General features: G+C 55.2%; 2 protein-coding genes across 5 annotated transcripts in view; one reads left to right on the forward strand and one right to left on the reverse strand.

Moving 5' to 3' along the window:
• Window positions 1–15,789, forward strand: part of SHMT1 (serine hydroxymethyltransferase 1) — a 29,160-nt gene extending 13,371 nt beyond the window's left edge. Inside the window, exons 1-13 of one of the 3 annotated variants that reach the window (XM_020914082.2) lie at window positions 905–1,028; window positions 4,948–5,123; window positions 6,700–6,814; window positions 7,690–7,835; window positions 9,341–9,456; window positions 9,766–9,926; window positions 10,310–10,391; window positions 10,786–10,998; window positions 11,969–12,085; window positions 12,914–13,036; window positions 13,899–14,015; window positions 14,481–14,591; window positions 14,800–15,789. In XM_020914082.2, the coding sequence (XP_020769741.1) occupies window positions 6,719–6,814; window positions 7,690–7,835; window positions 9,341–9,456; window positions 9,766–9,926; window positions 10,310–10,391; window positions 10,786–10,998; window positions 11,969–12,085; window positions 12,914–13,036; window positions 13,899–14,015; window positions 14,481–14,591; window positions 14,800–14,972 (1,455 nt within the window). In that variant the 5' untranslated portion in view covers window positions 905–1,028; window positions 4,948–5,123; window positions 6,700–6,718 and the 3' untranslated portion in view covers window positions 14,973–15,789. Of the gene's footprint in view, window positions 1–904; window positions 1,029–4,947; window positions 5,124–6,699; window positions 6,815–7,689; window positions 7,836–9,340; window positions 9,457–9,765; window positions 9,927–10,309; window positions 10,392–10,785; window positions 10,999–11,968; window positions 12,086–12,913; window positions 13,037–13,898; window positions 14,016–14,480; window positions 14,592–14,799 lie in introns of those variants that run through there. The other 2 variants (XM_020914081.2, XM_020914083.2) reach the window with 2 other exon arrangements.
• SMCR8 (SMCR8-C9orf72 complex subunit) lies at window positions 15,605–24,703 on the reverse strand. 2 transcript variants are annotated; one of them, XM_070479227.1, is made up of 3 exons: window positions 21,831–24,703; window positions 19,128–19,544; window positions 15,605–16,344 (listed from the first exon to the last, which is right to left on the reverse strand). In XM_070479227.1, exons 1-3 carry the CDS (start codon window positions 24,188–24,190, stop codon window positions 16,179–16,181), a joined length of 2,943 nt encoding a protein of 980 aa, XP_070335328.1. In that variant the 5' UTR covers window positions 24,191–24,703; the 3' UTR covers window positions 15,605–16,178. The 2 variants fall into 2 exon arrangements, with proteins under 2 accessions (XP_070335328.1, XP_020769739.1); XM_020914080.2 differs by having other exon boundaries at window positions 16,252–19,544.
• Window positions 24,704–24,816: the final 113 nt, after the last annotated feature.

Raw genomic sequence — 24,816 nt, forward strand, 5'->3', positions numbered from 1 at the left:
CCTGGGTGTTCAGACATCACCAACCCTGGTAGAAGATGAGGAATCCAATCAGATGTGGAGAAGTGGGGGCGCACTGTTCTGTTTAAACAGACTTCAGGATTCTTGCTGAAATCTGACAACACAGAGACAAACAGGAAAGTCCAAAAGTCAGCCTTCCTTCAGTTAGAGAATCTTTGTCAGCTTGTTCCCTATATTGTGCAGGCCCTTGGTTTTGTTATTCTTAACAATGGTTTAATGTTAAGATGTTAACATCTTAAACTCCATGAGGTAGTGAAGAACAGGGAAGCCTTCCAGGCCTGCTGCAGTTCAAGGGGTGGCAGAAAGTCGGAGACGACTTGGTGACTGAATAACAACAACGGTTTTTATTTATTGAGCCCTTGCTGTGTGTCAGGCACAATATCAAGTGTTTTAGATATATCTACAAAACCTCCCCACAGCCCTTTCAGGAAGATATAGTTATTTCCAACTCAAAGATGAGAATATGAAACTCAAAAAACGAAGCGACTGGTCTAGGGTTCCATATGTGCAGAATAACAGCGTCGGAGTTGGAACCCCCCCTTTGTCCTATTTAAATATCCACTGTGCTAACCTGTAAGTAGGACAATGCAAAAGACAGATATAAGCAACAGAATTCACCTCTAAACCTCTTGTCTTCCCGGAAACCCCCAGCCCCTGGCTTGCAATCCCAGGGGATGGCACCATGCCCCCTGGCCAGGTGAGCAAAGGCTCATCCCGTTGTACTGGGCGAGGCCCGACCCGCGGTAGCCAATAGCGCGGGCTCCTCTGGGGGCGGAGCTCTCCTGTTTCCGCGTCCTGATTGGGCTGCTCGGGGGGCGGGGCTCTCCGGGACGCGCGCTCTGATTGGGTGTCTCTGGGGCGGGGCGGGGCGCGCCAGGTTTGGGAGTGGGTCTCGCGCGCGGATCACGTGGAGGCTAGCGCGCGGGTCCCAACTTTGGTGGTACTGGCAGCAGCCGGGAGCTTGGTGTTTCTGGCTGTGCTTTCCCCGCGGCTCCGAGAAGCGGGATCGGGTGAGTGAGGAGCGCCTTACTGGCGCCTGGGGTGAGGGGCCGGCGCGCGCGGCCCCAGGTCAAGACCCGTGCGGTTGGGTTGACCGCACCTCGAAGGCTTGGTGCAGGTGCCGGCGGCCGCCTTCCTCTTGGAACTCTAGATTTCAGTGCAGCGCGTCACCTCGTCCCAGTATCTTCCCGGCGCGGCTGCATCCAAGTGCTTCCCTGTAGCCCCTTTCGCAGACGGGGAAGGGGAGGCTCAGAGAGGGGGCCCGACGGAGCCCGCGCGTTCCCACTGCACTTGCGGCCACCCTGGGGTGGTGGGGGGGAGGCAAGCCTGGCTTCCCCAACCCTCACCCCGGCCTAAGAGACAAGCTCTGCCCTGTGGGGTTGCGGCCCGGGGCGCTGAGCGTCGAGGTCCAGGAAGTTAAGCGACCCTTAGTCAGCTGAGGCCAGCACAAACATGCGATTCAATCTGGCAGAGCTGGCGGACTGGAAACACCAGTTCATATTCTTATGGGCTCATAATCTTTTTACTTGACCGAATGGGAAGTGGATGTGGGCGATTATGGTTTTGTTTAGCACCGAGTGAGGGAAGAGTTCAGATTCCTTCTGTCACTATTTGCCACCTAACTTCTGAGCCTGTTTGCTCCTTTGTAAAGTAGGGCACACACACAGACAGTAATTTCCTCAGCACCAACAAGGGGCTGATCCCATTGTGTGACAAAGACCCAGGAAAGATCTGGGGGTATGGGAAGCATGGTAACCCTGGGAAGTGAATTCACTTACTCGGATTGTTTCCCTGGGCTTGAGGTGATGATCATGGACAGTGTCATAGGTGACGTCTCTCCAACAGAAACATCAACAGCATGACACAGTGACAGCTGCAGTGGGTTGTGTTTCCCGGGGTGCTTAGAGGTAGTAAAGATGGCCCTGAGGTACCTATGTCTCTTTAATAATAATAGTAGCTGCTCTCTCTCTCTCTCTCTCTTTTTAAATCTCTTGACGACACCACATGGCATGTGGGATCTTAGTTCCCCAACCAGGGATGGGACTCGTGGCCCCTGCAGTGGAAGCACGGAGTCTTAACCACTGGACCACTGGTGACGTCCCGTAGCTGCTGATTGTTGAGTAGTCACTCTGCCTGGTCCTGTCTCAGTGCTCTGTGTCTTACACCTCATTTAACTCCAACCAGCTCAGGACTGTCATCATCCCTGTGTCATGCACACGGAAACTGAGAAACAGGTGTCAGCAGCCAGGGCTTCACATTAGGAAGTGGAGAGTGGGAGTCAAACTCTGCAGGCTGGCTCTGCAGTGAGTTCAGCACAGCTCCCTTGGATGTGGCCTTCACTGATGGAAAGTGGGTCATGGCAGGGGTCGAACCCGTGGAACGTCCACTGCTCTCACGAAAGGAACCTTGATCTTCTCCAGTCAGGTTTCTCTAGTTGTTAGTTTCAGACAGGTATTTCTCAAACAGGTACATTGGGTAACGACATGAGACCTAGGTCCTTGAGCACAGTTTGAAATCTGTGAGCTCTGTTCTGCCAAGGTGAGGATCTTCTCATCCCTGCACTGGCCTTTAGGCCCTTGAATCTCATCTCATCTTTGTTGTGTTCCTCATTTCTGACCCTTGACAACTGAAACCTCTTCCCATTGTCGGGCCTTTGGACTGGTGTTTGCTGTTGCCCCACGGCTCACAAGCTTGGCTCCTTTCCACGGTTCCCACCTCAGCTCAGGCGCCTTCCATGGCAGGTCTGAACAAGCCCTCTGACTGTTTATTGCCCTCCTAACAGTCATCACTCCGTGATGTTATCTCTCATGAACTTATTTACTTTTTTAGATCCTGCTTTTCATAATGGCAGGGCCTCTGTCTTGTTGACCCTTGTATTCTGAGCTCCTAACTCAGTGCCTGGGACACAGGTGTCACTTAATAAATATTTGTGAAAGGAACAAATGAATCCGTTGAAGGTTAATGATAATGAAGTAAAGCTCCTAAATATCAAAAGTTTATTTCTCATTAAATGTAGAATTACTATATGACCCGGAAATTCCACTTCTGGGTATAAACCCAAAAGAATTGACAGTAGGGACTGGATCTGTGTTCACGGCAGCATTCTTTGCAATAGCCAGGAGGTGGGAGTAGCCCAGGCATTAGAGGGATGGATGGATAAACAAGAGGTAGTCTCTCCGAACAGTGGACTATTATCCAGCCTTTAAAAGGAAGGGAACTCTGACACGTGTGCCAACACAGTTGAACTTTGGTGCCATTGTGCTGTGTGAAATAAGCCAGTTACAAAAGGACAAATATTGTGTGACCTCATTTACAGGAGGTCCCTGAAATAGTCAAATTTATAGAGATAGAAACTAGCATAGTTGCTACCCTATGCTGGAAGGGAAGGGAATGGAGCGTGTTTAATGGGGACACAGTTTCAATTTAGGAAGGTGGAAGCATTCTGAAGATGATGGTGGTGGAGCTGCATGACAGTGTAGATGTTTTTAATGTCACCGAGCTGTGCACTTCTGTCACAGTTCAAAAAAAAAGTGGAGAAAAGTGCAAGGTGTCCTGTTTCTTAGCCAGCATCCAGACCTGAAGGATAGATGCTCAGTGTATCTTCTGGTCTTCCCTCTGATATAAAAGAGGACAGTCTAGGGATCTTTGTCTCACTTGTTTGCCAGCCATCAGGGCGTCCCCCCAGGTTGATGTGTGAGCTAACCATCACATTCAGGATCTCTGCCTTTCTTACTGTAATTTAGAATGCAACAAGATATACATTATACTGTAATAGATATTACAGATTTAACTGAAACAAGACAAAGAATCCAGAAGTTATTGTTTTAGTAAAGAATTCAGACTTCTTTGACTTTTTTGTTTTAAAAGAACTTTAAAAAGAACTCAACTTGGGTGGATTTAATAAGAATGTGAACTGAGCACTCCATTTGGGGGGTGGGGGTGACTTGACCTGAGTGGTAACAGGATGCGGGGTGGGAAACACCCCCAGAGAGCGGCAGCAGGAGCAGGGGGGCCCTGCTAGCCTTGGAGGGGGGCTGACCACACAGACAGCCCTCACCCAGGGGTTGAGAAGAAACTGGGACTCTGAGTTCGCATCTTAGATGAGAGGAGGGTTTGTTGGCACTTCCCGGGTGGTCCAGTGGTTAAAACTCTGTGCTCCCAAAGCAGGGGCACGGGTTTGATCCTGAAAGATCCCACATGTTTTGCGGTGCGGCCATAAAAGAAAGAGTTTGCTATGAGGGTAAAGGGCTGCAGGTGGCAATGCTACAGGAGATGCTGAGACCACAGGTGGAGGTGGAGCAGAGTGGATCTGAGTGCCTCTAGGAGCCGATGCAGATCTAACTTTTCTGGGAGAGCGGGGAGAAGGCATTCCAAAAGGACTTTAGTTATTTATTCGGTGGTTGAGAAATACTTGCTCTGTGTTGCTCGAATCCTTTTTAACACTGAGCAGTTGGAATTTCAAAGAAACTTTTCTCTTTGAAAAGACTGTAGGATGAGTGTATCCGTTTGGTCTCTGGTTTTCTGTGGGTTTGCCACCACCTGCTGAGGGCATGTGGGAAGCAGCCATTGAGCTCAGAGGAGCCATCAGCCAGGTGCCCAGACCACCTCGTCTCCCTGCACCTCTGGGGGAGTGTGGCGGAGGCCTTGGCACTGGGTTGGGGCCACTTCTGCCTCAGATGCATTTGTGGCCTAAGTCCTGCACTCACTGTGGCTTTGTGGGAGTAGCTCTGTTTCTGATTCCATGGTGCTCATGTTAAAATAATGGAGGCTTTAAAAACCCCAGTTTGGGATTTCCTGGTTGAAGCTTCCTGCTGGTAGATATTTGCTTCTCCAGAGAGTAAGGAGGATACTGTGACTGGGGATCGTGTGGCTCGTTTATTTAGTGGGTGTATGTGTCTAACAAGTGATACTGCATGTGTGCTTGTGCAGGAGAACCAAGCTTTTCCTGCTGTGTCTGCTCTTCACTCTCCCAACTGCTGTTGATGGCACCTGTGACACCAGACGACCAGGTGGCTTTCCCTCACCCAGCATTTCTGCCCCACCAGCTGGTGTCGCTCATTTCAGCTCAGTTCTGACGTGAGCCAGAGTGAGCACAGACCCCGCAGGTTAGTCTCACCAGACAGCTGCCCCTCCCCACTGCAGATGCCAGTCACAAGTAGCAGGTCCCCAGGAGACCCACAGCTCCTGTCAGACTTGGCTCCCAGGACCCTCCCAGGACTCACACATGTTCTAGAAGAGCTCTCAGAACCCAGGCAGACACTAACTTACGTTCACCAGTTCATTAAAGGATATGACAAAGGACACAGATAAGCAGCCAGAAGAAGAGAGAGATGTTCAGGGAGAGGGCTGGGAGGGTTCCCGTGGGGTTGAGGTGCACCACCCGGAAGCTCCCTGAACCCTGTGAGGGAGTCATTAACTCCATTTCCAGCCCCCTTCCCTCTCTAGAGGAGTTGAGGGGGCTGAAAATGCTTCTCATCATGGCCTGGTCTTTCTGGGAACAGCCCCAACTTGGGAGCCTCTCACCCTGAGTTGCATCATTGGAACAAGAGATGCTCCTGTCACTAGGAAATCGCAGGGACCTGTGTGTGTGTATAATTATTTATATTCTCACGGTGCTCTCAGGAGACTGCATCTGATGGGCCCCTTCTCAGCCTGGTGTCCTCTCCCTAGTCACCACCCTCCAAGCCGACCTGCCCCCAGCGCTTGTCCTTGTGGGCCTGGTTATCTGTCTGCATTTAGTGTGCTCGCTGTTTCCTGCTCACCTTCCCCCAGGAAGCTCCAGGAAGGTTCAGTCTGTTTGGGTCCCACTGTGTTCCCAGTCCCGATCTGTGGCTGCTGAGGGGAAGGGCCTCGATAAGTAACTGTTAAGGGAATAAATTTGAAATGAAAGCTTATCTAATTAATAGAAAGTACTGAAAAGTTGCCAACCATCGATTAAAGGAGGTCAGTTCCTGTAAACATTTATGCTGTCCCTTTAGCTGAAATACCACTGAGCTCAGACTCTTGTTCTTTGTGGGTGCGTATGTGGAGACACGAGCCTGCTGTATTGTGATGATGCCGAGTCCAGGCGTGTACCTCTGCCCGTGGTCCTTACCAGAGGCCCAGGGTCAACCCAGAGCATGCAGTTTACCTGCAGCCCCAGCCATGGGACACCAGGTGGTGGAGCCTGTGCTGGGTTTGAGGCTCTCCTCCAAGGCCAGTGGGCTGTGCAGCCCTCCACTAAGATACTTTTCTGAGTCTCATTTTCATTACTTGAGAAATAGAAAAAGTAATACATAAGTCAGCAATTTACTTGTTCATTTGGCAAATATTACTCTCATATGGCTGTGCCGGGTACTGTGGGAAATTTTTAAAAAAGTAACCACCAGCCCTTGCCTTCAGGAAGCTGGCTTAGTTGGAAAGCTAAGCCACAACCAGGAGAAGTTCAGGTAGGAATAGGGGGTGCTGGGCTCCCCGAGGCTGGAGCAGCCTTGAGGCAAGGAGGGTGGGTCTCCTGCGGAGCCAGTGACCTGCAGGGATCCACAGGTGGTCCCACGAGGTGGATCTGCAGCAGAGTCCTCATGCTCTCCAGGCGGTTCTGGGACAAGGCCCACACGTGCGTCAGTACTTCAGCAACTTGGGAACTGACAGGTGGCTATGAGCTGTGACTGAGCTTAATATTTGAAGGTTTTCCATTTTTAGGCGCCTCTGAACCAGCACAATGGCAGCTCCAGTCAACAGGGCTCCCAGGGATGCCGATTTGTGGTCCTCACATGAGAAGATGCTGGCACAGCCCCTGAAGGACAGCGATGTCGAGGTAAGGCTGTGGGTGTTCTCGCAAGTTCTGCTGTTGGAGGTCCTTGTTCAGGCCTCTGATTCTCACCAGAAATGAGCTGTGTTTGGGGCAGCCTTGTGGTTTGGATACAGGACAGGTTTATAGGCAGTGGCTACAAAGTGGCTGAAAGTCCTTTGAGGGTGCATTTAAATCTGAGTTTCTGTGAAGAGCAGTGTGCTGGCTGCTGCTGAGGAAAGGGGAAGGGGTGGGGTCACTGAGACTTGACCGTCTCCTTACAGTTCAGGGGAGCATTTCTAGAAGCATCTTTTATTTATGTATTTTCACAACAGCTTTACACATGAGATAAGTGAACGCACTTAACATACAAGTTGCCCATTTAAAGTACACAATTCAGTGATTTTTAGTGTATTCATGATCGCTTTTAGAAAAGAAACCTCAAACCCATTAGCAATTGCCCCCCCATCCCCCAGATTCCCAACCCTTGGCAACCACTGGTCTATTTTCTGTCTCTGTGGATTCATCTAGGTATCTATTATTTTAAGGAAAGGAATAAGGAACAAGGTTCAGGAGGGAAACTTGGTGAAATCTAGGGATGAAAATAACAAGATGGCGCAGAATTTTAAAATTTTGTGGGATGCGTGTTTTAAGGATCATCTTCTCTTCCATCGTTTTGTTCTCCTTAATTCACTTTCTATTAATTCCTTTCCATGTGCTAAAAGCTTTGAGGAGGATTTCCTCTGTTCCTTAGGTGCTGTGGGAGTCATCTTAGTCTGGTTACACTTGGCTTCTGAGGGCAAAATATGAAAGTATAAGTGTTTCTTCTCTTTACTCGGTTATTGCTCTGATCAGAGCAGATGTTAAACTGCAGTGTCCCCATTCCTGTTTTCTTTTGTCAGGTTTACAACATCATTAAGAAGGAGAGTAACCGGCAGAGGGTTGGACTGGAGCTGATCGCCTCTGAGAACTTCGCCAGCCGGGCTGTTCTGGAGGCCCTAGGCTCTTGCCTGAACAACAAGTACTCTGAGGGGTACCCAGGCCAGAGGTATGTGAGTGTCATCCAGGCCTGCCTCCCAGGAAGGGAGTGGACATTTCAGAAAACAACCAGGTTCTCAATGGCAGGGCCTCCTGTCCCCTCCTCTCTATGATTCCTAGCAGGTGGTGGCACCCATGTTCTGGGGGCAAGATACTTGGGGTCACTTGCACAGTCCCCCTGGGCCTTTCTAGAATAACAGCCAGGCCCGAAGGAGCCGCTGCTGGCTGTGGCTGAGCCTCCAGAGGAAGGTTGTGCGGGCAGGGACCCCAAGGTGAGGCTGACCTGACACACTGGAAACCGGGTCAGCGTTTTAAATGCTGGGTTTACCTACAAGAGACTTCCGTCAGCTTCTCCTCCTGAGAGCCAGAAGTCATATTCATTTGTGTTTTTTACAGCTGTCATCAGGCAGAGATGGTGATGACAGAATTTAACATGTGGTTTTTGCAAAATTGCTCACTTGTGTCCCAGAGGACATGGAAAAGGGAGCGTCACCTGTCGTTCTACACTGATTATTCTACACATAACTTTTGGACCCCCACACCCATCCCCCTGGAAGGGGGTTGTAGGGTCACATGCCCTCCTGAACCTTGTCTTGTTCACCAATTGAGTCCTTCACAATAGACCAGGGATCACGAGGTGCTTTCCTGAGTCTTGAGTTTTTCAAGCGAATTACTGAAACTGAGGGGATCACTTGTAGCCAAGTGGGGTAGCAGTGCTGGTGGCCCAGTGACCAGGGACTTGCCTTTGGCATCTGAAGTGGGGGGCGGTCTTGCGGGCCTGAGCCCTCAGTATGTGGGTCTGCACTGACTCTGGGTGGTCAGTATGGGAACCAAGTGGAATTGTGGGACACCCAGCTTGTGTTCAAACCCCAGGCTTCCCGGGGCCCCAGTGTTTCTAGTTGACCTTGGAGGAGATACTTTGGTGCCTCTGTTCAGAGATGTGGTGCTGCAGCCTTGCTGCTTCTTGCTGGGACTGAGGGCATGGTGACCGTGGCACACCACCCCTGCCCCCAGCTCTGTTCCCACGACAATGGCAGGAGAGAGGGGCACCCATTCTCTGGCGAGTCAAGTCGACTTGAAGAGCATGGCTTCCGTCCCAGGCCAAAACTAGTCACAAATAATAAAAAAATGTAACTGCATGATGCATTGTGATATGCAATTATTAAACAAGAAATAAAATTTTATTAGAAATGCAAAATAAGTCCTCCCAAACCAGTAACTCCCTCTCCCAGCTCCTGGCAATCACTGTCCCGCTCCACATGCTATGAACTGACCCCTAGGCAGCTGGCACAGGCCATGACATGGCTGTGACAGTGTCCTCAGGGTTCATCCGAGATGTGGGGTCAGACCCCCCCATGGATGGTGAGACACGGCCACCTGGGCCTGGTGGAAGCCGTCTCGTGGGTTCAAGGTGCGTGTTCTCACCCTTGCTCCTTCATCCCACCAGGAGCCTGGCCTCTGTCCTGCACGCAGAGGTGGTGCCAGTGGGCCCATACCTCCCACCTTCCTTCGCAGGTACTATGGTGGGACGGAGTTCATCGACGAGCTAGAGGTCCTCTGTCAGAAGCGAGCGCTGCAGGTCTTTGGCCTGGACCCCCAGTGCTGGGGGGTCAACGTCCAGCCTTACTCAGGTAATGGCCAGGTCCAGACAGGCCTGGGTGGCCCCCTTCCTGCCAGCCTCCTGGGGCTCCCTGAAAAGGAGAGTATAAGCAGGACACCCTGCCAGATGGGGGAGATGAGGTTTCACCCCCATCCCCCTCAACTGCGTACTGCACGCATGCCTCCTGGGCACCCCACCCCTATCTCTGAATGTCCCTGCCACTTACTCAGGGGCACCAGGGTCCAGGAGAGGGCCTGGCAGCAGCCAGGCTGTTGCAGCCACTTGTGATCGACGGCCTTGTGGGCAGGTGTAATTGTGCCTCCCGGTCTGTCCCCTCCAGGCTCCCCAGCAAACTTCGCAGTGTACACGGCCCTGGTGGAGCCCCATGGCCGCATCATGGGCCTGGACCTGCCAGATGGGGGCCACCTGACCCATGGGTTCATGACTGACAAGAAGAAGATTTCTGCTACGTCCATCTTTTTTGAATCTATGCCCTACAAGGTATGGGAGTGTGTCTCTCCGTTCTGTGGCTTATTTCTCAAAGCTTCCTCATGGGCTGTGCCTGTAGGAATAAGGAGCTTCATTTCCAAGTGACCTCAGGAAGTCCCGCCATCACTGTCTCTCATCTCCCTGCTCTGGGGACCCTTGGGTGTTCACGGCTCGCTGGGACCCTGCAGGGCATCCTGTCCAAGAGTGACAATACCTGACTGTCTTAAAACACTTGTGCCTGTCTTGCCCTCAAGTCCTGGTCAGGGGCGAGGGCAGCAGAGGGGTCTAAGCAAGGGAAGGGAGTCCTCTTAGCCTCATCGTCTGGGCATGCTCCGGCGGAGCGGCCCGTGTGGCTGGAGGCAGCAGCATGAGCCCGGTCTCCGTGACATCCACAGGTGAATCCCGATACCGGCTACATCAACTACGACCAGCTGGAGGAGAACGCCCGCCTCTTCCACCCAAAGCTGATCATCGCAGGTGAGAGCCGGGCAGGGCCCTAGCCCCCCGCATGGGAGGTTTGCTCTTCCAGCACGTGCTGGTCCCCGCTCTGCTGCACAGCCGAGCTGCTCCGGTCTGAGTATCTCTGTCTCTCTCGGGACTGTTAGACCTGCCCTGCTCTCCAGAAGCATCTGGACACATTGGCCTCTGTGAAGCTGGGGTGGTAACAGTGGGGAACCTGTCCCCCTGACCCTGTGGCACAGGGGCAGAGGGCAGGGGTTGCCTTTGGTACAGATGGGATTTCTCGAACCTTAGAGGGAGCAGCCCCGGCTTTCAGGCAGGCACACCGGGTGGGCGGGGCAGGGGCTCTGCTTTGTGCTGGAGCTGACTGCCGGCCAAGGTCTCTGACTCCACATCACCCTTGCCATCTCAGGGACTAGCTGCTACTCCCGGAACCTGGACTACGCCCGGCTGCGCAAGATCGCTGATGACAACGGGGCGTACCTCATGGCCGACATGGCACATGTCAGCGGGCTGGTGGCGGCTGGCGTGGTGCCTTCCCCCTTCGAGCACTGCCACGTGGTGTCCACCACCACCCACAAGACCCTGAGGGGCTGCCGCGCCGGCATGATCTTCTACAGGAAGGGTGCGCTTATCCCTGGAGGGTGTCAGGGTCCCATGAAGAGCAGGGGGTGAGAGCACAGCAGTCCAGGTCATGGGGCAGGAGGGTAGCGAGGGGTCTGGATGATGGAGCCCTTGTTTGGGGTTTCCTTTCCAGAGAAGCCAGATGAGGGTCCCATGGTCCTTCAGCCCTAGATGGTACCAGTGACTAAGCTCTGTCAACAGAAACAACCCCCTCTGGGGACCAAGTCTCTTTGAACCCCTGCAATACCCCCTTGCCCAGCCCCTGGCTAGGGCTGGACACACCATCACCCACTGGGCCTCCAGGGCCCTGCTTCTCCTTGGAGACCCCTCCCCAGCTGCTTTAAGCTTTCCAAGGCCAGCAGCCTTTCCCACCCACCTGGGAGACATTTGTTTTCCCTGCTGTATGTTGGTGGCATTTGAGTGACCCAGTCACAGAGCAAGGCCTGGCTCTGCCACAGAAGCCGTGTGTGATCTTGGGCTAGTTGTGCAGCTCCTCTGTGCCTTGTTTCCTCACCTCCAGATCATCACAATAGCACCTGTCCCTTGGTATGGCTGTTGTGAGGATTAAATGAATGAATTTAGGGAAGCTGCTCAGAGCAGTTCCCAGCTCACAAGAAGCTCTGTGGAGATGCTGGCAGCTCCCATCCCTGATCCTTAACTTTTCTCAGAAAGGAAGCTTCTTTCCCGTTTGTGGCCCAGTGAGCCCCATCTCCTCCAGAAGCATCATCTTGGATGGTTCTTTGAGAAACTGCCCAAGGCATACTCCTTGTTCCTGTCTTGATGGAGGGACATTTTCATCCTTCCTTTCATCTCTAAAGCGTGGTTCCCCCTCCCCTAACCCCTCGGGAGCAAGCACCCTCTCTGGTCCGCAGTGTCAGCTCCAGGAGTGGGGGCCAGGCCAGGTCTGTGTCCAGGCAGGGAGAAGACAGAAGGGACGGCCTGTCCCATGTCCCATATTGTCCTTCATCCAGGAGTGTGCAGTGTGGACCCCAAGACAGGCAAAGAGACTCGCTACAACCTGGAGTCGCTCATCAACTCTGCTGTGTTCCCAGGCCTGCAAGGGGGACCCCACAACCATGCCATTGCTGGTAACACACCCTGCCCCATGGCTTCCCTGCTATTACCCCCCGGCAGCCCGATCCCCACCTTGCTCGCAACCCCACCCCACCCCAGGCAGAAGCAGTTCTCTGATGGTACACAAGCCTTAGAGAATCTGTGATGATCTCAGAGTTACTTCTCCATCTTTGGAGAAAAGCAGTTGGTGGAAGAGCCGGGGTCAAGGTGTCACTTCCCTTTCAACTGGTGTTTGCAAGGAGGGATGTGGAGGAAGCAGTGAAGCACGAGTTTTAGGTTTTGGGCTGGGTGGGGTGGCTCCCTTTACACCCCCAGCTCAGCGCCCAGGTGCTCTAGCTCTGCGATGGTGGGGTGCCCATCCACTGGCCACTCCAACCCTTTCCACATGCTGACTGGAGGCTCCCATGCCAGGACTCAGGCAGGTAGCTTGTATCCTCCTCCATCTTCAGTGCCCCTTTAAGCAGCCCTTGGGATGGAACAAATCCAGAGGAGCCTGGATGAACTGGTGGATTGGCCACTCCTCTCCCCGGCTCTGCTCCGGAAGCTGCCTCACTTTGCATCAAAGCAGTGGCAGCCAAGTGAAGCATGTCCCACGTCCACCTTGCTGGGGACAGGGAGCAGCTCTCCCGTGGCGATCTTAGCCCAGAACTTCATGCTGGACAGGGGCTGCCTGAAAAACTCTTGCTCAGAGAGGTCTGGAGGGCCATCCAGGGAATGGCAGGGTTAAAATGGGATCATTTAGGAGGAGATGTAACCCTGCCTTGATGACACTGAGAAGCTTGGATGCCCGAATGGAGACAGGTGTTTCTTTGACTCATGGTCTGCCTTTCATCTCCTGCCAGGGGTCGCAGTTGCTCTGAAGCAGGCCATGACTCCGGAGTTCAGAGCCTACCAGCGCCAGGTGGTGGCCAACTGCAGGGCTCTGGCCGAGGCCTTGATGGGACTGGGCTACAGAGTGGTCACAGGTACAGCAGGAAGTCAGCCCACGGGGTGGCCCTGCTCCTCGTCCCATCTCCATCAGGGTGTGGCAGTAGGTCGTGGCCTGGGCAGGTGGCCACAGCTCTGGGGTGACTCAGGATTCCCAGCTCTGGACACATGACCTCTGCATTCGAACCCTGAAACAGCCTTGAGAATCACTAGTCTTATTTTATAAATGGGCATCTGAGGTTCCTAAAGCCACATGACTACTGGAGTTGGGGGCAGTGAGGGTAGGGGTGGAGGATGGGTTGAGGGCCAAGGGTCAGCTTAGGCCATGAGCATCTTTGAAGTCAGTGCCTGGGGATTAAGCAGGGTTCATTCACAGGAAGATCAGGTGCTTGAGAGATGCCTGGGAGGCCAGGGGCTGTTCCAGAAAGTTCTTCCATATCACCTGCACCACTTGGAAGATACAGTCACCTTGGCAGGATTAGGGGTAATGTGCCAGTTACCCTGGCACCTCCATCGCCCCCTGCCCACTGCCCTGAGGCCCCTTAGAGGGAGCCTTGAAGATGGATCTAGAGACAAGTGGGAAATTCCCAAGGGGGGTCGTCACCCTGACAGGCTTCCGGGAGCTGGTGGGTTGGGATGCAGCCACAGGCCTTCTGGGCTGGCCATATGCCCTCAGCCCCCTCTGCGTTCTCAGGTTCCTTTTCTAAACTACTCTGTGCATCATCTCAAACCCGGAGGCCCTGGGTCTTCAGCACGTGATGACAGCCCTGCAGGACACGTGATGGGGTCACCTTCCCTATCTCACCTGCTGTAGCCCCCTTGCACCCTGCCAGTTCTTTGGAAGAGGGATCCCTGTGCTCAGCAGAAGATTACCTTCCATGTCTCCCACCTGATTTCCAGGGGGTTCTGACAACCACTTGATCCTCGTGGATCTCCGCTCCAAAGGCACGGATGGCGGCAGGGCAGAGAAGGTGCTGGAAGCCTGCTCCATCGCCTGCAACAAGAATACCTGCCCAGGTGAGCATCCTTGGTCCTCTCCTGTCTGGACCTCTTGGGGCTGATGGTGACTTGCTCTGGGGACAAGATGTGCTGTGTGGGACAGGAGCCAGGCTTTCCCCCACTGCCTGCCCCCTGATGAGACACTTGACCCTGCCCAGGACAGAGCAGGAGAGGGTGTGGGAGGTGGGGGCCCTCTGGAAAACTGGATTTCTCAGCGGCTCGTGAATAAGATGTGGGAGATGCGTCTCAAATGCAGACATGAACGCCTGGTGTCAGGAGCAAGGACCACGTCCAGGAGGCCACTTCCTTGAATTTAAAGTAGTGCAGCTGACACCTGGCTCCACCTCCTGGCTTCTGCCTTCCACTCTGGCCTGCTCAGGCTGTGCCCACTCAAGCTGGTATCTTCAGGCCCATTTCTTTTGCCCATGCGTCCCTTTTCGGTTCAGGGGGATCAGTGGGGGATAGAGCCTGTTTATCTTGAAGGTGATAAAAGTGCGCTACGGCCCAGTGGGCTGCGCCTGGGGACCCCAGCACTGACCTCCCGAGGGCTCTTGGAAGAAGATTTCCAAAAGGTCGCCCACTTCATTCACAGAGGTGAGGGGAGGCATGGCTGCTGGCCATGCCGGGCTGTGAGATGAGGGGAGGACTGCTCTGTGTCAGGGCTGGTGATGGGCCAGGGGACAGAGTCTCTCCCAGAATACGTGGGCAGAGAGGGTGGTGGGCGTGGGTGGGAGGCACACTGGGGCCTGGACGGCAGAGCGGTTGGCTGGCCGCTGGGCACTGGTGTCTCTCACTGGCACAGGCATAGAGCTGACCCTGAAGATACAGGACGCTGTAGGGGTGAAAGCCACCCTGAAGGAGTTCATGGAGAAGCTGGCAGGGGCTGAGGAGCACCAGCAGGCCGTGGCGGCCCTCAGGGCAGAGGTGGAGAGCTTCGCCACCCTATTCCCGCTGCCTGGCCTACCTGACTTCTAGAGGAGCGCCCGCCCGCCCAGGGACCCAGCGCCCTGTGGGCCCCACACAGGCCCTCCCAGAGGCCTCTTTTCAGAATTTGCTACCTTCTTTTTTACCTTCTTTAAAAATCAACATTTAAAGCTTCTGGGACAAGTTATGAAGGAGTATAAATCTGAACCTCACCTTCTTACAGCTGCAAATACAGTTATCATGGGAAAATGGAATACAATTTAGCCATTCCACTTTAATTATCCAGACATATGGGCACAGCTGCTGGGAAGACACCGCGACCTTTACCCCCTCTTGATCCCCTGGGCTTCCCTCCCCCCCCCCCCCCCCCCCGACCCGGGACATGTGACAAAGAGAAGCACTGAGCTGCAGCTGGGAGAAGCTGCTCTGATGCCAGACAAGGGCTCAGCCCTGATGTCGTGGGCGAGGAGGGAGCGTCCTGGCCTGTGCTTTCAACCAGAATCCCAAGTCAGATGATTTTGTTCGGGTGCCACCTAGCTAGGTGGGAGTCCGGCTGTCACACCTGGGAGGAGGGGGACATGTGTGGTTTCCTCTCCCAGTCTGGAACGGGTGGCCCTGGAAGCCAGTCTGGAGCCACCAAGGTCCAGACGACCATCTCCCTCTCCTAATCAGGAAACCAGAGGTCACCTTCCCAGAGAAACTTTATTTTCCACAAATCTCAAGTGCAAAACATAGATGACCATTTTTAATAAGCACAGTTAAATTTTTAACCACAGGATGTCTACAAGAATTATAGTTTTAAAAAATACAACCAATTTTTATATTTCAAAAATATCTCAACTCAAATAAATTAATTTCTTAAAAAGTACACTTCTCATACTATTTGTTTGGCATGACTGGTTAAACTGGTGCAGCCACACCGAGAGCTGCGGGCACATGCATGTGCAGCGTGCTCTCGCCCTGCAGTGCCCAGCTCACCCGGGGGACCCACACTCACACACGACAAGGAACATGCAATAATAAAATAGCCTTTAAAAAAGTGACAAATACGACTTTGTCACGCCCTATGCTTCTCACTGTGGCCTGAACGCAGTGGTGGGTGGCAGCTCCAGCACAGTGGGCAGGGCAGCCACCACCTCTGGAGGCTGTGGGGTCGTCACACTGCCCAGCCTGAGAGAAAGGGGCGTCCCCAGGCCGCCGCACGCCCACCCCACACGCCTGCTCCCTCCTCCCCACAGCAGTGGTAACCAAACCTCCTCAGGTAGGGCCAGTGTGCTCAAACCCTAGCTGAAGCTGGTTTTCCTTCTGGGCAGAAGTAGAGATTTGATGCTTTTCCTTTTTTTTTTTTGATGCTTTTCCTTTTTGCAGTCTGTTAATGCCGTCTCTCTTAAAAATTCCAGTTTTAGCAGCTTCTATCACAACACTGGGGAAAAGCCAGAAAGCCAGTTGGTTTGCTTCACAGCACGAGCCAAGGCACTTTCTCAAGCCTCTAGGGAGATGGGAAAGGCTGTCCACTAGCTGAGGGCCCCTGTCTGTGTGGAGACCACGTGGCAGCGGCAGCATCGTGGACTGAGGGAGCAGCTGGCCGGACGGCGACATCAGGCTGGGGAGGGGTCGGCAAGCTGCGTGCAGGGTTGTCTGGACTGCTAGGCCTCCGGGGACGGGCCACGAGCTGCAGCAGCCCTGGCACTTGGGGGAGAATCTACCAGCCTTCCTGCAACTTGTCACTAGTTTGGGGGTGAAATTTACAATCTCTGCACATGGTAACTGACCTAAAACAAGATGTTAAAGAACCAACTGGGAAATGACCCGGGATCTGATTCTACTGAAGGAGCAAGACCCCCAGGGGCTGCCAAAAGGGTTCGGCGGGTGTGGAGCTTCTGGAAATCTCTTCACTGCCAGCTTGAGCAGGTTCTTCATAACCTGGACTGCTTTAAAAGTGGGGGGGGAGGGGGGGGGGCGGCGCGTAGTGCACGTAACAGACTGGAAGTGAAGCTGAAACCAACCTCAAGGTTTCGGTGCCTGGGCCTCCAAGGTGACACTAGGACTGAAGAAGTACTAGGGGCGCTGATATCCTGATTTCTTAAGTGTCTTGGTGTTTGAACACTTAATATTACAGGGAAGACAAGATAGGCTGCTGCACAGGCCACCACTGCTCAGACTGTGGGTATGTCTGACACTTCCGGCAGGTTCCGGAACTGTGGGCGGGCAGGGAGGGCCTGGTTCCCCTTCAAGATCCTCTGACGAGAAACATACTTGCCATCAAGCAAGCCTGTGAAACAGCCACACTGCAGAGCTGGATTTTAACTAAAATTTAAATGCTGGAGTTCAACCACTGGTTAGCAAAGGCTACTTCTCAGTGAAGACACAGCTCAAGGGATTGGCTCCTGGGTGCCCACTCTGTGGCTGCCCCATGGCCAGGCCTGCTCACACCAGCCAGGCTTGCCCTCCACACCCTGCGGGTCTCCTGACCACTTAAGGTGTAGCTTCTGCACAAATACTCTCCAGAATTGGACTTTTGCTTCAAGGAGGCCAGTGTGACTGACCTGCTGCCCCTCCCAGCTTCCCAAGTAAGAGGTGTGAACTGCTGAGCCCATGCTGATGGCCCAGGAACAAAACAGGTGGGCCAGTGGTCACCTTGTATCTGGTCACTGGGGCCCCATGGCCCGCTGATCTTCCCTGGACATAAGGTGTCACAAAAGCTCATGTCCCAGGAGGCCCAAGTAGACACAATCAGCCACCTACCTGGAAACAGAGCAGCCTCAGAACACGAGGAGGGGGAGTGGGGAGTAACAGGAGGGCAGCCTTCCTGCCGGTGCCCACAATGCACATTTAAAAGCTGCCGGGCCATCCCCGGAGACACCTCTGGGGGAACACAGGTGACAGCAGAGGTACACAGAGCCGAGAAAAGGCGACATAATGCCCCCAAGGGGCCTCAGTCATAGACTCTGGAGCAGGATCAGCCCTCCAGTGGGAATGGAGACCCTGAGCAGAAGCCCAGGCAGGGAGAAGCCACCGGACTGAGGTGACACGGAGCCAACAACACAGAATGCGGCCCCAGCAGACTTGCACACACGTGCTCAGGAGCAACCACTGTGGCTGGTTCAGGTGTGTTTATCACAATTTGGGGAAACGTAAAGCAGTAACACCAAGAGTTCTCTCTAACAGCATAAGAAAAAAAAGGTACGAAAGTCTCAAGGTTGCAAAAACCATCCATCTATATACATCAGGGGTAACTGTCAGAGCCTCGGGGGTCCTGGTGGGTGAAGGTGTGGGGTACTCGGGGGCGGGAGGGTGCAGCAGAGCAAGCTGCCGTAGGTGCCCACGCTCCAGGCCGGCACAGCCCCTGAGGCAGATCACTAAGACTGCCACACAACCTTCCTGGAGACCCCAGCCTGGTGGCTAGCTGAACAGGACCCAGCGGGCGCCAGGCCCGCGACACCCCACGAGGTAGTGAAGTGGTTGCAAAGGTTTGCTGTGGGTGTGAGGACTGGGGTGACCTCTGCCAACTGAGCTCCAGCCTGTCGGCAGACCCTTTCAGAGGACAGAGTAGAATCACCCGGCCAGGGAAGGGTGGACAGGGCTGGCTCTTCCTCGAGGAACCCCGTGGCCTTATCTCCAGGACTACCCACCCCCGAGAACAGATCTGAAAATGGGGTGCCAGTGATTCTGCTCATTACTGCTGAGCTGGGGAGCCCAGCGACAGGTGCCTCCATGCCTGGTCAGGAGGTGAGGACTGGGCAGGGTGCCTTCAGGGGCCTCCCTGAGAGGGCGGCTCCACAAAGCCAAGTGAAGGGCCTCGTCCTGCTTCCCACGATGTCCTCCAGGCAACAGCTGCCCCCTGACCTTGCTTGTCTGAGTGTCCAGAGAAGCTGCCCGTGACCAGTGTGGTCCTCCACATGGGCTCTGCCCCGTTGCCCTCATCCACCACAGAGACTTTCTTCTGTCCCAGCCTCTGGGCGCGACCCCAACCACTCTCCTCCAAGGAACACTGCCAGAGGGCCAGGCCCTCCACCCTTGCCCAGAGGCACCTGGGAACCATGGCTGCTGCCTTGCTGTCCTTCTCGCTGACAACAGCAGGAGTCTGAACAACTCAGAGGACCGCCCAGTCATGCCAACACCTCCCCAACCCTGGGTCACAGTTCTCAGTCACTGAGGCCGGGCAGGACTCAGATCTTGTATAGAAAGCTGGGCACGTAGTCGAACCTGAGGGCAGGCTGGCTGGTCCCGCGCAGCTCTTGCGTGTAGTGAAGCCGCAGCAGCTCTGCCAGGTACCGCACCACCTTGACATCCTCGTGCACTAGCCCCAGCGTCAGCTGCAGGAAGCTGGCCTGGCGACTGGAAGCCAGCTCCGGGGCCTCGCTGCCATGTGCGGGCAGGTGCAGGTGGTGGCAGAAGGTATAGACGAAGGCCTTGGCACACAGCTGCGCAAGCAGGCTCTGCACGTGCAGGAAGTAGGTGCTGCCCCGCCGGATGTGTGTGCGGTGGTCCGCCAGCCGTGGCACCAGGGTGCCCCTGTAGAGCGGGCAGCGCAAGGTCTTCCGGTCCAGGTCAAGGATGCTCGTGTAGCGGCTATAGCGGCTCAGGGCGTGCAGGGCACCGGCACTGGCGGGGGACGCCACCCTGAAAAACACAGATCAAGGTCAAGGGGTAGAAGCTGGGGTGGGGCCCCCTCTCAAGAGGCCAGCCCCAGCCAGCCCCACTCGCTAGTGCTCTTTGGAAGGCAAATGTGGTCATGACGATCTTCAGGGCTCCTCAGCCCTCACAATGGAGGTCAAATCCTAGTGTGGCCCATGAAACCCTGATGACCCGCTTTCTGCTGGTCTCTGAGGCCCAGCTGTTACTTCCCTGGGGACTCCCCTGCAGCCATGCCAAGCTTTCCAGTGGGGGGCAGGTTCTGCTCTGCCTGAACACCAGGTCCTCTCTGCTGTGCCTGGCTTATGCCAACTCAAACCTCACCCAGCCTCCCTGACCCCCATGTACACCATCATTTCTTCTTCTATGACTTGGTCAAGTTCCTTCACTTCCGAGCCTTGTCTTATCTGTAAGACAGACGCTGGTCCTAGCTACTGGGTCACCACAAAGGCTGAGTCCAGGGTGCTCAGGATAGCACCTGGCCCTCACCCCCAGCCTGGTGCTGACCAGTATGGTGCCAGGAGCTTCTGCAGACTTGGATCTGTAACCCATGCGGTACCCTGCATGTCAGAGGCGGGAAGGCGGGTGGGATTCGCTCAGCCAAGGGAAGGAGTGCCAGGGGAGGGGGGTACGGACTGTCCTGGGTCCAGCTCAGATTCCAAACAGACGTCGCACATGGGACCGAGCCCCGTGGACACACAGAGGCACCCTCTGCTTGGGCCCTCTAGCACTGACCCTCAGGGGCCTCGATCTGCCTCCCGTCTCAGTGTCCGATCTGCCTGCTGGATTGGCTCATCACCCACCTCAGCTCTGAGCACGTCTGGGGCCCAGGTTCAACGTGCATCCCAGGAGGCAGCCCCTTCCTGCTCCGAAGGGCAGCTGCAGGACCCCTGCCCTAGCCTTGGTTCATCCCGAGTGCCCCTCACCTCATCGCAGCTCACTGCCCGGGACACCTTCAGAGAAGCCACAGCAAGGCCGGTCCCCACTCTCCTCCTGGTCTTTCAGTCAACCCTCCAGCGACAGGTGCCCTGGAGGGCAAGGGCCCTAGCCTGTCCACTGTGGCTCACCCCCAAGCAGGACCCTCTGGGGGTACATATCCCAATTCTTAACCCCTGTGCACTCAGGAGCTTTGGGAAGGAGGACTCATGGCACGAGTCATCAGACAATCTCCAAGGTCTCAGCTGTCACTGCTGACGGGCCTCCCGCTTTCCTGGAGGGACCCTCCATGGCTCCAAGGCCAGGGGCCAGGGCCTGGCTCCACTCCTGCCGCCCAGCCTGCCTACCTCAGGGCAGGTCGTCACCCTGTGGGGACATGAGAGCAGCAGATAGGGATCAGACACAAATTGGCCCAACACCCAGCCCACAGAGAGGTCACAGCTGGGGCAGGAGCAGGGCAGCCTGTCACAGGGATGCCCCACTGCGGACACATCTGTAATCCAGCCTTGGGCACAGCAGCTGCCACTTAACAGCCTCAGTAAACATCTGTCAAATGACTGCTCAGTGACGCAACCCTCCTATTTCCCCAGAAGGGAGGAGGGCCCTGCCTGGGTGCCCACTGCAGGAGAGCAACTCAAGCATGCCCTTCTCAATGGTCCCGGGACTGGACTCCAGCTATCACCCCCCTCGACGCCTGCATGTCGCAGGTGAGAAAAGGCAGGTGTGCGGACAGGAGCGAGGAGGCTGAGCCCAGAGCACACTCAAGAGCAGGAGTCCCTCAAGCCAGACAAACAGAGTGGAAAACCCTAAAAGGAACTGCTAAAGCACAAGGGAGTAAAGTGGAGACAGAAAGCTTTCAAAGGTAGAGGAATAGGCTCCCGCAGCCGACAGGACAGTGGAGGGGGTAGCCAGGAAGGATGCCTCTCCCAGCACCACTACCCTCCTCAGACCCAGACCTCACCTCAGTCATTTACACTACAGTGTGAACTAGAGACTCAGCAGGGACCTGAGATCCAGAAGTCCAGTCATTCCCAAACCTTGCTGCAAACCATGTGACTCCACTTCATCCCCCAAGCCAACCTGATCAGAATCTCTGCAGGTGGGGCCAAGGAGCAAGTGATTCTAGGAAATGCTCCCAAACAATTTTGATACAACAAGGTACAGACCAGGGTCGGGAAACACTTCGGAACTGAAGTCCCTTTGGAAAGGATCTGCTAAAAGTGACACAGTGAGTTGGTGTGGGGCCCCCCACAGGACCCATGAACCTCACCCCAAGGGACGGCCACCCAACACCTCATCTCTCACGGCCAGGGCCCGTCCCACCCCATAACCAGTTACCTCTGCAGGCCAATAAGCTTCCACTTCTGGAAGTCCGTGATGTGCAAAGGGGAGGAGAGCCAGTGCTTCACGGGTTTGCCATGGCGGCCATAGCCAGGGACAAAGATTGACAGTGCAGTCACCAGCTTCCTGACCATGGCCTCCTCTTCCCCCAGGACCACCAGCGTCCTCCCGCTGAGAAGGGAGTAGATGGCTGGGTGGGCAAACGGGTACTGGCGGATGAACTTTAAGGCGTTCTGGCCCGCCCTCTTCTTGTGCCTCTCGGAAGAGAGGCCAGCAGGAGGCACGGAGGAGGGAGTCCTGTCAGAGCTGGTGGAGGCTACGCTGCTCCCGTAGCTGGTGGCGTCGGAGTGGTCATCCAGGCTGGTCTTACTGCCATCTCGGCTGGTCAGCAGGTGGCTCGGGTCTAGCTCGTAAGCAGGGAAGCCTTCACAACTGTTGTCTCGGGAAGGACTGGCATTTTCCACCGAGAAGTCCACGTGGAACCCTTGGTCCTTCTGCCGGTAGCGCTGTGGGGGAACGCTCACGACCCCGTCCTCATCAGAGACTGTGTGGCCTGGGGTGGAGAGCGGCACCAGCAGAGCACCAGCCTCCCTCCCAATGCAGCAAGAGGCGTCTGTCTGTAGCGAAGCAAGGCTCGAGCTGCCCTCCTCGGCCTCCCCCAACTCTGGAGGGCTGATGCCTGCCTGGAAGAGGATGGCCCCCTGGCCGCCCTCTGCGTAGGACTCCTCCTCATTAATGGCACTTGGATAGCTGGCCTTGAAGTCGTCGGGGATGAGGGCCTCAGAGGGGCAGGTGCTGAGGACTTCGATGCTGTCCCCGCTGATGGTCCTGTGGCTGACCGCCTTGCTCCGGACCACCTGGGGGCTCAAGGGCACCGTGAGGCTGGACTGGCTCTCAGACTTCGACAGCACAGAGGTGGGTTTCTCTGTGCCCAGAACCTCGATGCTCTCTCCACTACTAACGCTCCCTTTCATGTCCATCTCCAGGTAGTCCAAGTTCTCCTGGGGGTCAAAACTGCTTGATTCCGTTACCGCCGCTCCCCTTGATGCCTCATCCCCAAGGTCCTGCTCCATCTTGATGAGCACGGACTCCACGCTGGATTTGTAGGAGCCCACGCTGATTAACACTTGAGGAACCAAACAGTCTTCCGGAGACTCAGAAGGCAGCCCATAGTGATGGGGCTTAGAGACTGTGCTCTCCTGTTTCTCGGCTGGTCTGTCGCCAACCTCCACCAAATCTTCAAAAAGGAAACTGGTGATGTGCTGCTGCTTCAGGAGTGCTCTGTCAATCTGACTGGTCAGGAGGTAACAAAGGTCCCCTCTGAACATGTGCTCAACGTGGCGGAGCTGCGCCAGGGTCTGGGTGAAGTACTCGGTGTCACAGAGCTCCTCCAAGGTCTTGAGCTTCTTGTCGAAACACTTGGTGGACTTTGCTTTGATGAGTTTCGGGGTGTAGGAAGGTCTGCAGGTGTAATGGTCGGTATCAGCAGACTCTTCAAGGTCAGAGGTAGCGGCTGCCTGGCTGGGCGGATCCTGGGTGTGCTCCGATTCCCTAGGACACAAATTGGACCCTCTCAACTTGCGATGAGGGTATGAGCGGATCTGCCTCAGAAGGTCTTGATGTTCGATGATGGACTTCTCCACGCTGGCCAGCTCATTGGCCTTCTCGATGGCCTGAGATGAGTAAAAGCCTTTGTCATTGGCTTTCTTCTGGATCTCTGTCTCCGTGTGTAGCACTGTCCTGGTGTAATCCAAATCTTTCAGTTTTTTTTCAAGTTCCCCGGCAAAAGCCTTCCTGTTGCCTGTCTTCAAGCACTCTGATGCTTTGGAAAATTCAGCTGAGAGCTCCTGGAATTGCTGCATAATTTTGTGCTGGTCTGCCGAGATATAAGCCATACAAAAGGGCCTCACGAAGCCACGGGCCTCCAGGTCGTACAGGGTAAGATGGTGCACGTAGGCAAAAGCCCCTTCCTTGGAGTCTCCCAGCACCACCTTGGAGTCCTCCACGAAGTTCAGTTTGGGGTAGGCAGAGCCAGGAGGATGCCCCACGAAGGAGGCCTGGTAATCCACAGACATGATCCGCAAAGAGAAGTAATTGAGATCAAAAGTACCAAAAACTTTGGTGTCATTGGGGATGGTCAGTAAGGGCTGGGGTCCCACCTGCTCAGAGAATTCGGAAATAAGGATGAAGTCCCGAGAGAACTTGGCCCCGGACAGTTTGGACCATGGATTGGCTCCTTGGCTGGCGAAGGGGAAGAGCGGCACCGAGTACTCCTCGGGCAGTGCCGGTTCATTGTAAGGCTCCTCCTCGTACTCGTCCTCTTTGGTGAAGGCCACCACGTCAGGGGCGCTGATCATATTTCCAGGTATATGGGAAGAACATTGAGAAGAAGTAGGACACACTGCGGAGGTAGCCAACGCGGGGGAGCCAGGCCTCTGGAGGAGGAAGCGAAGTGCCTGCGGAGCAGTCTTCTTTGCGCCCTCAGGGGTCCGAGGCTGCGAGTCACAAACCGGAGGTTCAAGCTCCCGCAGCCCCTCAAAGGTGTGGCTCCTTCAAGGCTTCCGGAGGCCTCAGGAACTCCGCAGGTCAGGAAGACCCAGGAGACTGGTTGCCCTTCGCCTCCTCCCGCGACCGCGGCGGGCGCAGGGCACCCGCAGCGAGGTCACCGGCGCTCCCCCGAGCACACCGCCACGGCAACAGCCCCACCTCTGGACGGATGCCCAGTGCGGGGCTACGGGCTGCAGCACGGACCAGCCAAGCGTGGCGACTCCCACTCCCCGAAGGCAGAAACCGTCGCGGCTCCACGGACGCCACAACCCGGATCCAACTACCGCGGCGCCGCCATCTTGGTATCACATGACTCGAGCTGTAGTGCCGCGTGACCCGGAAGCGTCCGCGTCAACTTCCGAACCGGAGAGCGCCGTCTCCCGAGCGCGAAGCGGGTAGGCAGGGAAGTGAGGTGGCCGCGCGGGGCGGCCTGGGA

Source organism: Odocoileus virginianus, chromosome 17 (assembly GCF_023699985.2).
Source record: "Odocoileus virginianus isolate 20LAN1187 ecotype Illinois chromosome 17, Ovbor_1.2, whole genome shotgun sequence".
Taxonomy (NCBI): Eukaryota; Metazoa; Chordata; class Mammalia; order Artiodactyla; family Cervidae; genus Odocoileus; species Odocoileus virginianus.

Coding starts and splice junctions, on each gene's coding strand:
- SMCR8 (XM_070479227.1), bottom strand. CDS start 24,190: ATGATCAGCGCCCCTGACGTGGTGGCCTTCACCAAAGAGGACGAGTAC. Junction 19,545..21,830: donor AAGCTTATTGGCCTGCAGAG/GTAACTGGTTAT, acceptor TGTGTTTTTCAG/GGTGGCGTCCCCCGCCAGTG. Junction 16,345..19,127: donor ACCAGCCAGCCTGCCCTCAG/GTTCGACTACGT, acceptor GCTTTTCCCCAG/TGTTGTGATAGAAGCTGCTA.